Here is a 15,788-nt window from a genome sequence, read left to right as displayed (position 1 = left end):
GCCCTCGCCTTCTCCTGTCAATCAAATTCAAATAAATTATTATAATGAGCTGTTAACTGCAACGTAATTATCATAATTAAGATAATTAGATGATAATACATACTCTCTTATCAATGCAACGGCATCTTCATACTTCATCCCAAGCTCAATCAAGGCCAAAGCTACAAGTACTGGCGCCCTATAATTATTAAAATAATTAATTATAACAATAATTATTAATATTAATAATAAATAATTCTAATGAAAATCCATACTAATAATAATTATAACTGTCTACAACAATCACAATCATCGTCATCGTCATCATCATCATCAAACGAAATTCTAGCTCACATCAAACAAATTCAAACTCATATCAAATTCAATTCAAACTAAAAAAATCTTAATCACCGGCATAATCGCTACTTCTACCACCATCATCACCAACATCGTCATCATCATCACCACCACCATCATCATCATCAACACCGACCTTCCTAGCCCAGCGATGCAGTGTACAGCGATGCAGGTGCATTGGTTGTCATGAAAGCGTTCCTTCAAGAGCCTGCCATCATCATCATCATCATCATCATCATCATAATCCTCACCATCACCATCATGATTATCTTCATCATCATCATCGCCATCATCATCATCAGATTGTTGTCTAATGATATAAAAATAATAATAATAATATTTTTTATCATTATCATCATCATCGTAATAATAATCATCACCACCAGCAGCATCATCTTCATCATCATCACCACAAACCTAAACCACTCTTTGATGACTGGGTCAGGAGGGGAGGTACCGTCATCAAAAGGCATGTCCTAACAATTATAATGACGTTGGTGATGACGTCGACGATGACGTCATTAATGACGTTGACGAAGATGACGTTGTTGTTATGTAATGATAAATGGTAAAGACTACAAATATAGCAAAGATAACAATAATTAGGATAACAAATAATATAGCGCAATTCAATCATTCCCGCGGTTATAACTTTTTCTAGAGGCATTTATATTAGAATGCGTAAATGTTTCATAGATCATGATCTTATTTATTATCTTAAGCCATCCTTTTTCATCATCATCTTCATCACACTTCTTACTTTCCTCATCAACATCCTCATCATGGACAAAAATTCAATTTTTTTCTATTCAATACTAACACCAACACAACTGTTATTTGTTTGTCAATCAATTTCTCTGTACCACATCATCATTCGCGTTTAATTTTATCAATATCATCAAAAAATTTTAAGAACCAGTTCACCTCATTGTAGGTAAATATAAATAAATCATTATTATCACCACAATCACCTGCAACATCACCATATTATCATCGTCGACGACGATAACAATATCATTATTTTAACTATCATCTCTAAAAACAACAACGTCATCATTATCACTACAGATTCTCTACAAAATCGTCATCTTCATCCTCATCACCATCATCGTCATCATCACCACAATCATCGTCATCATCACCACCATCATCGTCATCGTCACCATCATCGTCGCCACCATCACCATCACCATCATCGTCATCATCACAACTAACGACAACTGTAATTCCCTCCTTCATTAACTTATCAGTGGCATAGGAAGGCTCGCAAACCCTCACAACATCCTTGACACCGTGCTTCTTCAACTCCTGGAGAAATTAATTATAATAAGGCTAATTAACATATTACAATTGGCTTATTCAGAGATCAACTGTAATAAAGGTAATTAACATATTATAATAACTGTATTGAGAAATTAATAACAATAAGGCTAATTAACATATTACAATCGGCTTATACAGAGATCAACTGTAATAAAGTTAATTAACATATTATAATAATGAAGATATATATATATAATCGGCTTATACAGAGATCAACTGTAATAAAGTTAATTAACATATTATAATAATGAAGATATATATTTATATATATATATATATATATATATATAGAGAGAGAGAGAGAGAGAGAGAGAGAGAGAGGAACAAACAACATAACAAAAACAGACTTAAAACGTGTTTCTATTGGGTTAAAAAAAATTACAAAATCAACAAATTTTTTCAAACAGGTATGATTATATCACTAGCGACGATATTTATGTGATCCAATTGTAGTCAGTTATAAGCATGAAAAATATAACACAAAACATTGAGAGAGAGAGAGAGAGAGAAAGAGAGGAACAAACAACATAACAAAAACAGACTTTAAACGTGTTTCTATTGGGGGAAAAATATTACAAAACCATCAACAAATTTTTTCAAACAGGTATGATTATATCACTAGCGACGATATTTATGTGATCCAATTGTAGTCAGTTATAAGCATGAAAAATATAACACAAAATATTGTAACACGAAAAGAGCAGTAGACAGACAGACAGACGGAGAGACAAACAAACAAACAAAATAACTAATATAATTTAAAACAGAGATTTCGCAATCAGAAACTCATATTTTAACACAGACGTCTACACACACACATACACATATACACATACTCACACTCATGTGCAAACAAAAGCGCACACACATATAAAAGCACAAACACACACAGCTAAAAGGTTGTTCCTAATGTAAGGCATAGAAGTTTGTGTAAATTTATATCAATCTAAAAATAAACTAAGTTTAGGCTCAACTCTAATTACAATAATATACAATAACAACAGCACATGACAATTATAACTGCAATAATAGCGAATCATTAAGGAAATGAATGTACAGAATATTTTTAAAATTTTTACTGTATGAACTGTTTGTTTACCAACAAATAATAACAACATAAATTTCGCATGGATGAAAACTCATCTTCCGCTCATACATACACACACACACACACGTACACAAACACACTACCCTATCTGCAGGACTACGGAAGATATTTTAAATCAAAATGAATTCCACCACAATTTAAGTTATCCAATAACTGTATAGCAGCTACTAATGAAATAGACGGATTAAAACAAAGATTCATATCAAAGAACAAAGATGAATTCCTACAATTGAATTTGAAAAACATCCACCCTACAGAGAGGAAGGCATTATTTGAACTAAAAAGTAATGACACCATCGTATTACGAAAAGCCGACAAGGGAAGTGTGTTTGTGGTAATGGATAAAGAAAGATACACCAAAGAGGCAGAAAGCCAACTAGCCGATACAAAGTTCTACAAGAAAATTACGGCATTTATGTGTGTATATATCATTATTCCATTCATTTGACCAACCACCTGATGAAGCCTAACTGGCGAAACGTTGGTATTTCACAAGATGAATTGGTCCCAGCATAGTGCTACAACGCTAAAGCGTAACCTGGAGATAACAACAGAAAGGATAAACCCACCAGGCAAAGATAAACAATTAGAGGACACGATGAAAGGGATTATGGAGCAGGCGTACACAAAAATAAGAACCACAATGATTGACCACCTAAATAATATCATCACAACCATGGAGGATAATATGATATTTACCGCAGACGAGGTGATAAAAATCACTAACGTAAATGAGGTAAAGAAAAGGATTATATTCCTGCTTGGTAACAAAAGTAGGGCGGCAAAAGACGAAAAAGTAGAACAACAGATCGACAAATGTGTGGCTAACTTAACAAGTCTAAGGGAGGAGGTCTTAGCAACAAAGGAACAACAACACATAAATACAAACACAAACATACATACATACATACATACATACATACATACATACATACATACATGGAGTATGTACATACATACATACAACCGAGTATGTTTGTTTATGTGGGGCTAAGGATGAACCCCTGGGCTACCATGGTCTTTTCATCATGGGCGCAGGGACGTTCCCTTGCATGGGATGTTACGTTCCCCCATACCATGGCTGTGTGAAGCGTTTATTTATTATTTATCGATTATTACTTCCTTATAGTTCTAATCAATTATGGGTTCATACTTACATACATACATACATCACATCGTTTGTTCACACTCAAAGCCGGCTGGATTGTTTTAATTTTCTGGTTAATTTTGTAAAATTCATTGATTTTAACTTGTTTTTACATATAATTTTTAGGGTCGTCAGCTGTAGTTTTTGCCAATATGTATCGAGGTTCTCGGCCCGATGGACCCCAACACCCTTAAATTTCTTAAGGCAATATGCAAAATGATCAGCGTCAGATCAGGCGACAGCAGGGAACTGTTTTTCGCAACTAACCACATTTCGTGCTTGTTGCAGCGGTTCCTGCGTGTCTGTGTGCTTGAAAATATCCAACTGAATGCCGACATGTGCAATTAACGACAAATCAAAGTGTTAATCCATTTGTTACTTGATGACGGTTCGGTGTCACTCATCATATTTTGGTTTTAACATACATACATACATACATATATACATACATACATACAGCTCAGTTGCTAAGCTGCTGGATTTGAACCAATCAAATTTTGATAAAGCCAGGATAATGGCTGTAAAAAGTGAGTTGGGATCATCTTGGTTGAAGGCAGTCCCAAATTCCGCCTGTGGTACCAGGCTGGACGACTCTTGTGTTCGTGTCAGTTTGGGACTGAGACTCGGTTTACCCATTTTAACCGAGTATGTTTGTTTATGTGGGGCCAATGTTGAACCCTTGGGCTACCATGGTTTTTCGTGTCGATTGGGCCCTGGTAGACAGGCTCGACACTCGGCCATGAACGACTTTTTGGTCAAGTGCTTTCAGAGGGCAAACATACCCACAATTAAAGAACCCACGGGTCTTATGGAGGAAGGTAGCCTCAGGCCCGATGGGTATACTATTTCGCCATGGGCGCAGGGGCGTTACCTTGCTTGGGATGTTACGTTCCCTCACACCATGGCTGAAAGGTACATTAATCTTACCTCACAGGAGGCGGGTGCCGCTGCCTTAAGAGCCGCAGACTTTAAAAATTCAAAATATGCGGCTCTTGCAGAAAGCCAGTCTGCATTGAGACCTTTGGTCCAACCGATGCTCAGACTCAGAGTTTTCTGAATGAACTCTGTAGCAGGATTGTAGAAGTATCGGGTGACCCATTAGATAAGAGTTATGTAAAGCAATCCTTTTTTAATTTACTTCAAAAATATAATTCTTTCTGTATTTTGGATGGAGCGTTAAAATACCTGTCTGTGCGAAGCGTTTAACACAGATTAAAGCTGAACCCGGATATGATTATTACTTCCCTATAGTTCTAATCAATTATGGGTTCATACATACATACATACATACATACATACATACATACATACATACATACATACATACATACATACATACATACATACGTACATACATACATACATACATATATACATACATACATACATATATACACAAATACATAAACCAACCATACATAGATGCATGAGTATTTACAAAGGTCATACATTAAGGAACACTGTTACTCACTTTGAAATAGTTTGCTTGCCTCTTCAAGTATTAAATGAAGGAAAAAATATGGTCCACTTTTTCATTATTATTATTATTATTATTATTATATGTAAGATAATCATGAATAGCAATTTTTCGGATAAGGATTTAATGTATTTTTCTACGTAAATTTTCCAAAGTTTGTTACTTTTATTTTGTATTTTTCCTTTTTACTCTCTGCTTTATCATATCATCCTTTTAACCATTGTATGTATTTATGCCTCACATTTACTATCAAACTTAACATTTCTCGGATTCTTGTAAAGAATATATCAAAAAATAAACTCATGCTAACTTACCTGATGAAAATTTAAAAAAAGGTAACAAAAAATGGTACATACATTTCGTGAATTAAAGCTTTAGAAAATGAATAAGAATGCCAAATTACGGATAAGTATACATAAGTTATAGAATAAAAATAAAGAAAGATGCAATTGTAATGATGTTGAAAATTCCTATCAACAGATACAAATAAGAACAAAAACCAATTCATAAACAAATATCTAACAAATCTAATGCTTGCCAAAAAAAATTTTTAATAAAACATGACAAAAAGCCAAAAGCCTTGAGTTTAATCTTAAGTACATCTTTGTATGCATATGTATTAATAAAACTTCATAAGCCACTTCGCTTTAATGAATTTCACAAAAATACAAACATACTACATACATACATGCACATACATACATACATACATACATACATACATACATACATACATACATACATACATACATACATACATACATACATACATACATACATACATACATACTAATACACATGCAAAACATACAAAGCATATACACACTAATACAAATACAAAACATACAAACATATACACACAAACAATACAATGTAAACTTACATGTACAGCAAAAATATATTCCCTTAGGCACAATAAAATTACATATGAATATAGCAATAAAAATATATATATAGAAAATGCACTTAAATTTGTGATGTCTTTTCTTGGGATATACAAAAATATATACATAAATCTGTGAGCGCGCGCGTGTGTGCGTGTGGAGAAATGTGGGTGTGGAGTTAACATACATATATACAAACAAACAAAGAGATGCTTCTTGATTGAACAAGTTCAACAATTTTTTTCACTAACCTGGCACACCTATGCTTCTTGATCTCTTTTAATATTTCAATACTTCTCTCTTCATTTCATACCTAACTCTGCATCATACATGCATGCATAATCAAGTACATAAACACGCACGCACACACGCGCAGATACACACACACACATACACAACACACACAAACACATACTAATTCATTTATTTGTATTTCTGCTGAGTATACCAATGTATTTTATAAAGACAGACACACATGTAGAATATTTTATCTATTTGAAAAAAAAGATTGTTAGCGGATAGATAGATAGATGGATGGATGGATGGATGGATGGATAGACGGATGGATGGATTGATAAATAGATAGATAGATAGATAGATAGATAGATAGAGAGAAAGATAGATAGATAGATAGATAGATAGATAGATAGATAGATAGATAGATAGATAGATAGATAGATAGATAGATAGATAGATAGATAGATAGATAGATATATAGATAGATAGATAGATAGATAGATAGATAGATAGATAGATAGATAGATAGATAGATAGATAGATAGATAGATAGATAGATAGATAGATAGATAGATAGATAGATAGATAGATAGATAGATAGATAGATAGATAGATAGATAGATAAATGGTTTCGTGTGCTCCTGAAATGATATGAAGCAAACAAACACTAAATGCGTAGTTAGTTATTCTGAAATAGTTATTCTGAAATGAAAACAAAAAATAATATAAAATATCATAGATTCTTTATGTATAAGATATTTATTTGTTTAAAAAAAAATCTGGCCTTAATGCAAATCTTGAAACGAACAAATTTGAAAATAAAAGTTTGTGCTGGTTTTGCTTATAATTAAAAGTGCATGGATGCATTGCGTTGTTATGAAGTCTATTATGCTTAAATTAAAATCACAAAAACACACTCACACACACACACAAACATACTTATTTTATACCTGTACAAACAACATTCATAAGCTATTAAATGGAAAAGGAGGATAGCCACACACACATACATACACGCACACATACATACTTATAAGAACATAGGTACATACATGCACGAAATCCAAGAGCCAGGCATAATTAATTGACTAATTAATTAACTCAGGTAAATTTGCTAATAAAGGTGCAAGAAAAACTTTCTTGAATGCTATTGGGATCACAGAAATAACTACATATATCATTTCGTTCGAGATGATGATGATGATAACAATGATGTGTAGCGATTATGATGAGGTGTAGTGATTATGATGATGATAGTGTTATCGTAGGTTCCAGTCACCACAAATTGACCAGTCGCTTCAGACGTTACTTCACAATCGGCCAACTGTTGCAATGTTAATTTACACATTGAGTTTTTGGCTAAGATTAATTATATTTTATTACATTCTCTATCGTGTCTATATGTGAATACCTTTGCTTGATTCTATTTTAGAATCAATTCTTTTGTTGATTGTGTAACGGAATATTTTTACACGCTTCTCATTCAATGGTTTTTGTGAAATTTTGGAGTGACACTGGCAAATATCTGGATATTTGCATAAATATCTGAATATTTGAATGGTAATTACGTAATAGGAGATTTGCAAAAAAATATTTCACAAACTAATGATATTGCGATAGATTATTTACTGCCCGACAAAGCTCCTAGAAAACTTACTAAACAAGCAAACCACACACACCTAGCAAAATGGTTAATAAAAAACGTCGTTTATTTTACAAGGGACTTACCACATAATTAATTTGTTACACGGTTTTTATTCAAATTAAGCCTACTTTGAGTAAAAAATCCATTACAGATATTAACTTTATGTTTGGTCAATTATCGTCTTTTTTCAAGACCTGTACCTTTGTTCATATATTATATAACGAACAAACATATTTGTTCGATTTTTCATTTAAAGTTAAAGCCCTAGTCTGTAATATTCCAACACAATTTCTAACATTTGACAAATTTGATAGTCAGAAAAACAACTTAATTTCAAACATCTGATATAAATGTCAAACAGTGGAAATATTGTAAAAAGTATCAAAGAAACAATGGAAGAAAGCGTGAAAAAAATGCAATACATATTACGATATGTATTGTACAAAAACGTTGGTAAAAATAATGAAAGAGAACCGAACAGAAAGAGATTCTCTAAAGAAATGAAAAATCTACTCCATCAAGTAAAGAGAGTGAATTGCTGAGACGAATCCACTCGTTCACAGCCGACGAACAGGACATGTTGTTCAGAACGTCTCAGGATTATATTTTGATGAAATCCTACGGAGACCAACATTGAAGAGCGAAACATGGCAAAATGTACTTCTACCTGGTGGGGGGTCATGAGAGCAAAGGTCAGTACCTACGATACCTACTTTCATTCAGAAAAACAATGAGGGCAAAGGTCAGAACCTACGATACCTACTTTCAATCTATGGCAAAAAACGAAAACATGTATGGAACTACATTCCCGGCAGATTTCGATACGACGAGTATTGTATCTGTACTGACAATTTCGAAGAAAACACCATTGTGCACGAGCTGAACTGCACTCACATGCTCCATCCATCCTGTTTATATGAGTGGCTGTTGAGGAAAACTTCCTGCCCCCTCTGTCGCAGTAGTGTCGTGCGGTTGAGGGACTACAGGGAGGGATATCCCGTTCGAAGATGAACGGCTTGTCCTTTCCACTACGGCTGAGGCAGTCTATCGCTGAAACCTCGCGTTTCATTTTACTTTTTTTGAAACATTTGTTTTGTTTTAAAAAATTAAGGTCTTTTATTTTTGTACTTGTGACTACATTCAAGAAATAAAATTGAATAACAAATGAGATTTAATTATCGGACCTTGCATTTCATTTTGTTTGTTCGTACTATACCGAAAGAGAGATGTACTCAGCTCCAAGGTTATAAATGGAGTTTAGCTGGAAGAACAATATGTTAACCAAACTTTTTTTCAATTCTCTAGGCAGACTGCCTTCGTTACCATTATTATTATTTTATGATTGAATAACATAAAATTTAGAAATTAACTTGTTCAAGATTAAAAAATAAACTAAAAATAGATAAGAAATGTAAACTCAGTGAAAGGTATATGAAGCAAGTTCTATAATAAGTGTTCGTTGTTATAATCTTTGTCCCCTTATAATCAGCTGAGAATTTAAATAGCAAGGTAACTTTGTAAGCCTATAAAACATCAACAAATTATAAAAAAATGATTATTGATAATTTCTCTTTGATAAAACCTATCATTTTCATAAAATCTCTAATTTATGTGAGAGGACAAACTTGGCAAATGAACATTAGTGTAATTCAGAGCATAGGTAATTGAGATAATTGAGACGGGAAAAATAAATTCTTAAAAAGAAAGAGAAAAATTATATATTTGTTATATTTGAACATATATGCACTACTGCATTTTAAAAGAAAGACATATTATTTTCTTGGTACTTAAATGAAATGAAAGATAACAAACTTCCTAAATAGAAGCAAGAAGAAACCCTTCCATGTATTTGTATATATAACTATCCATTCTGTACTTTACTGTAATTATTAGAGTTGAGGGTATAAATTGTTATTTCAGTAAGAGCGCATACATTCATTGATAAGAAGAAATTTGTTTATTTACTAACTGCCTGTTAGTTAGAATACTCACACCCTCACACACACACACACACACACACACACACACACACACACACACACACACACACACACACACACACACACACACATATATATATATATATATATATATATATATATATATATATATATATATATACATACATACATACATAACATATACAAACAAATCCACATAAATGTTTATATTTATTTACATAAGCATTGTATAATATTTACATGTGTACATAATTGCACTAAACAAATTTGTGCTTATGCATACATGTTAAACATTGTACACAAAACACACACGCGCGCACATGCACAAAAACACACACACACAGACAAAAATACACACAGGCAAACAAAAATACACACACATCTATATAGTATATGATGAAAATCATGGAACATTTATCAAGTGTAAAATCACCTTTGCTTGCCATGGAAAAACAATATCACCTTAAAAGTAAAATAAATCATTATATCTGCATATATAAATACGCACACACACACACACACACACACACACACACACACACACACACACACACACACACACACACACACACATAAAGAGATATACACACATATACACATACATGTACCACAAAATACAACATCTCATCATATACACATCAATCAAAATACAACTAAAAGCTTTATCTTATCTTAACCCAAATACAATAGAAATGAAAGCAATACTAGTTGAAAATTTTGGGAAATATAAAAAAAAACACAAACACACACCAGCAGACACACACACACACACAAACAAACCCACACACACAAACAAACACACACATACACACATTTATATGCAGGCATGCATATGTATATACCTGTTTATTTGCGCAATGAAATGTTATGCAATGCCTCATCCAAATTTCACGACACTCATTCAAAATTCCCAACAGCTAGAATGAATTATTCACTGTCAGGTGATCTCCATTTGACATAGTGAATAACAAAAACACTAATTTTTAACTTTTGTAAATAAAATATTTTAAATATTTAAGCAATAAATATTCAAAAATTTGACAGAAACACAAGAACAAAAACTCAATAAAAAAAAAACTATAAACTCCAAGAAACAACAACACCAATGCAACATATATAAACTAATTAAGAATACCTTGAAATTAATCAAAAAACAAATAATTTGAATATTAAAAATTTATAGAAATCAATGAATAATATGAGATATGATAATAATAATTCTATTTGACAATTCTCTCCTCAACATTTCTCAAAAATACAAACAACACAAACAAGAATGCACACATCAGTGATGCGTGACGTAAAGATCCCTGCATGTGATATGCACGGATCTTTCTGCATTTGAATCCTGCCACTTCAGCAGAATGACCAGGCACCTTAACCATTACACCATCTTGCAATCTAATAAATAATCTAAACCTCACTTCAACAAATTTATCCATCGTGGCATCCGAGGGCCTGTAGGTGATTAAGAATTTCATTCCTTTGTACTCGATTTCAGCTGGCTCGGGCTTTCGAACTTTCATTGCAGAAGACATTATTGAACAACAAAACAACTGAGTTAGTGAAGTTGGCTAGATTGAATTTTTTCTACTTTAGTACGTTCGTTAACAAGATTTATGCTGTGGGTGTTGTTTTGTTTCGATCTATGTGATGATGAAGTAGTTAAAAATTCCTTATACACATTAATTAATAATGTGAATATTTGGAGAAACTTCTAATTAATATTTGAGATGCCTTATGTTTTCTTTACCTTTTCATACACCTGTAAACAAAAAATTATTATCATTATTTATTAGAAATTTATTTAGTTGCAAAGTGTGAAACAAGTTAAATTTTTTTAATCTAAAAATTTAAAATATCTTCCTAAATATCTAAATAGCTTGTCATTGGAAAAGGTAAAAAAAAGGTAATATTTAATTTAACCAAGTAAAAAATAAAAATAAATAACCTATTAATTTGACTAGATTAGTGAAGAATACAAAGCTGAGATTTATATTTTTATTGATTGGTTGAGACTTGGGTGAGAGATGATGATTTAATTAAACAAATGGCCTACTCTGACTATTACTTTCTACCTACCAACCCCTGATCACAACTCAATTAAACAAATTCTAAAATCAAATCCAGCAAAAGCAACAGCTTTGGGTAAATTAACTTTATTCAGTCACATTGGAAGATCTAATTATAGATTTTTATTTATCACAGAAATTCTCTACAATTTCAAATAATTTTGTTTTGTCAATCTGGTTGGTTGATGGCAGATGAAAAAATATTAAATATTTTAAATACGATGTGTTTTATCTCTATTATTTCAGGAATTTGGCTTTTTCTTTAATTTTTTTTATCTCACTCGTGTTGTGCTTGGCAGAAATCGTTGAGGGTGGTGAACATGTTCATCCAACTAAAACTGTTTCTGTTCAAAACCTGCTTGTAAGATTAATATAAAAAAATTAGAAAACTTGAAATTTAAAAATATTTTTGGCAAATAAATTAATAAAATATTAAGTAAAAAATAATTTCCCGGACGCGGTCCAGTAGCACTTAGTAGGAGATTAATGAGTGAATTTGAAAGATGAATGTATTGAATTTGAATGTTAGACTGGCCCACCTCTAAGCAGATAACCATTGACTTTCAAGACCAAATAGTTTTAAAATAACTTCAAAAATATCGAAAATTATTTTTTCAACACTCTCCTAATTGAAATAAAATCAAAATTTATCAAATAGTGAAAAATATTGTAAAAATATCGCAATAAAATTCGACCTATCTCGACTAAGATGAGTTGATATATAGAATGAAAACAAAGAAATAAAAGTTAAGGACTTTTGGTTCAGGTGAAATTTTCAATGGTAAGTTTATAGATCTAGATACTTGAGCACCTTTTAATTGTTTCGAAATTAGAAAAGTAAATGTTAAAATAAAATGAAATGAATTATTTTTTACTTAAATATATTAATTATTATTGCAATGAATAACATTTTAAACATTCTAAGTGAAAATGTATGAATGAATTTGTATGAACGAGTATGAATTATGTATGAATGAGTAAGTATCACAGATAAAAGTTCTCCAAGACGACAGAGCATTCAACCAAGCCAAGGTTTTTCAGCAGCAGCAGCAGGGTGATAATCACATGGAATAATAGTGATTTATAATAGTTTTATAATAGGAACGCAAGTTGATTTATTGTATGGTAACTAATTTATAAGAGGCGGTGTAGGTCTGACTCTGAACGTCTCTACGAAGGAAAACAATTTTGAGAAAATTTAAAAGGACAGCTTTCAATGTCACCACTAATATTTAAAAAATTATCTAAACTATTAAAATAAACAAAACACGACAAATTTTAACTTGGAGTCAATTTTTCCAAATTTCCAAATTTTTCCAAATTCCAATTTTTCCATAACATCACTTAGGCTATTTTGAATGTCCTTTCATTTGAAGGAAAGCATTCATTCCCCCCAAAAAACTCATATTAGAAATTAGCTCAGGATTAGCTTATCTTCATCTCATCTAATCAATTGGAAAATGATTTTGCAAGATAGAAACGTAAAACCAAGGTCATATCAAATGTGTTGTAACGTAGAGTTTATAGTTACTGACAGTTTGCTTGATCAATTAACTTAGTAAAAAATGATTTTATGAAACAAAGGTGGGCGCAAGTTATGATAGAGCCCTGAAAAATTTTGTCCAAAGGTTCAAGTTCTTTTTATTTGTCATTGTGTATAAATATGGAAAATTGCGATTCTCCTATGTTTTGGTCTGACGTTCAATCAACAACAAAAAACATTCCTAATTATAAACTTAAAACTTTTTGCGAATTCAGATTTTTCTTTTAAAAAATTTAGTAAATTTTAAAGTTAAAAATTTACAACTAGAAGAAAAACAAATGAACAAATAAATTTAAAATAGAAAAATATACAATTGTTCGATGTTCCTACTACTGAGAAAAAAGTTGACCATATGGACATTTTTCTTACACGGTTACAATTTGACTGAATGTGTAGTGGTATTTTTATGTAAATCTACTGGAAATGTTTAATTTAGTATTGTATTCAAACCTTTAAATCTTTCTAAACATTATATATATATATATATATATATATATATATATATATATATATATATATAAACAGAAACGTAACTGATTATAAAACTTCTCTAATTCATTACTATAATAGCCATATATGAACTCGTTTCTTATTATAATTATATCTTTTCAACTACATTTCAATCTCTCACAAGTTTTATAAACATTCCAGCACGTACATGTACAATACGTTTTCTGGCTGTTAAACTTAAACCAAACCAATATGGTGATAAAAAAACATCTTAATTGATTGATTGAATAACGAAAATAATTAATAAAATAATTGTTATTGATAAAAAATGCTATCTTACGCACTTGTTTAAATTCGTAGTGTCAAACTAAAGAAAGCTTGCTTCATATTATTAGTGAAATTTCCGCTTTAATAATTCTCAGAAATGAATATTTTTCAGAAGTAATCATTTAAAAGAGTTTTACAAAACTTAATTACTTATTGCTATTTAGTTTCAATGCTGATTTTTTTTTAAATCAAACAAAACAGAATAATTAAGCTGGATATTAATGAATCCTCTCCTTTTTATTTTTGTGTAAAATTTTCAAGTTCAGTTGAAAAAAATTCTCTATTCTCTATCTCTACTTTCAATCACAGCGTTCGGCCTTAAAGCTTCTTGCACGGCACAATAATTAAGAATAAATTTATCTGTCTGTTTTAAAAAGTCATCGAAACTAACAAAAAGGTATGCATGGATTTGATCATTTTCAATTCAACTTTATTCATTAGCACCAATATAGACAGCACATATATACAACCGCATAGACATATATACAACCACCTAGACATATATACAACCGCCTAGACACATATACAACCGCCTATATACAACCGTTTAGACATATATACAACCGTTTAGACGTTATATACCACAGTTTCTTTTTCAAATTCTATTTGATCTATTCAACAGGTATTCATATAGTCATATCGGAGTACAATGCTTCTCCTGAAGTTAAACTGGTCAACCATGGGGAAACATTTATACTGCCGTCATGTTATTTTTGTAGTTGGTGGGAAAGGGCAGCTGACGATCCAAATGAAAACAGCTTTGTCGATAATTATCTCGGAGAATTGTGCCTATGTGTTTGTCTTTTTCACGTGCCCAGTGGCGATTTAGGAGGGAAAATACAGCACCAAACCATGAAAATAAAAAATTTGCGTATAATATTGTAAAATTATAGTAAAGCAAAAATTAGCAAAAAATGTTATCAATTAACAATTCTTGAAATTATCTAGCGGAAATAAGCAACAAAAGGTCTCCAGCTTAACAATAATTTTGAAATCACACCCACCTACCCACTGAAAAATTCTGAATCTGCCACTGCATGTGTTTGTTTGTTTGGTACGCATACAATTTATGAGATACCTTCAACTTAACAATATTCTGACTTTGTGAAATTTCATCTCAGATTTATTTCGGCTTTTCAGCCGTGTTTTCCCCCGCAAGCCACACTTTTAGGCTTTTAACTTTGCTTTTGAAATGAAATCGAATGACTGACTCACGGCTAGTAAAAGTTCTGAAACAAGGAAAACATTTTTTTAGAGCTTTGTATGTGTGAACTTTTA

General features: G+C 31.6%; 1 protein-coding gene across 1 annotated transcript in view; it reads right to left on the bottom strand.

Annotated features, from left to right (window-relative positions):
* The window catches only part of HELRODRAFT_157129 (hypothetical protein), a gene marked incomplete at both ends in the record, with an annotated part of 14,383 nt that extends 2,739 nt beyond the window's left edge, over window positions 1-11,644 (bottom strand). Inside the window, 5 exons of the mRNA XM_009020376.1 lie at window positions 100-178; window positions 473-544; window positions 754-812; window positions 1,552-1,644; window positions 11,543-11,644. Coding sequence (XP_009018624.1) covers window positions 100-178; window positions 473-544; window positions 754-812; window positions 1,552-1,644; window positions 11,543-11,644 — 405 coding nt within the window. The remainder of the gene's footprint in view (window positions 1-99; window positions 179-472; window positions 545-753; window positions 813-1,551; window positions 1,645-11,542) is intronic.
* Window positions 11,645-15,788: the final 4,144 nt, after the last annotated feature.

The sequence above is a fragment of the Helobdella robusta genome, assembly GCF_000326865.2.
Source record: "Helobdella robusta unplaced genomic scaffold HELROscaffold_27, whole genome shotgun sequence".
Lineage (NCBI taxonomy): Eukaryota > Metazoa > Annelida > Clitellata > Rhynchobdellida > Glossiphoniidae > Helobdella > Helobdella robusta.
The sequence above is the reverse complement of the archived record's forward strand: the minus strand, read 5'-3'. Positions and strand labels throughout refer to the sequence as shown.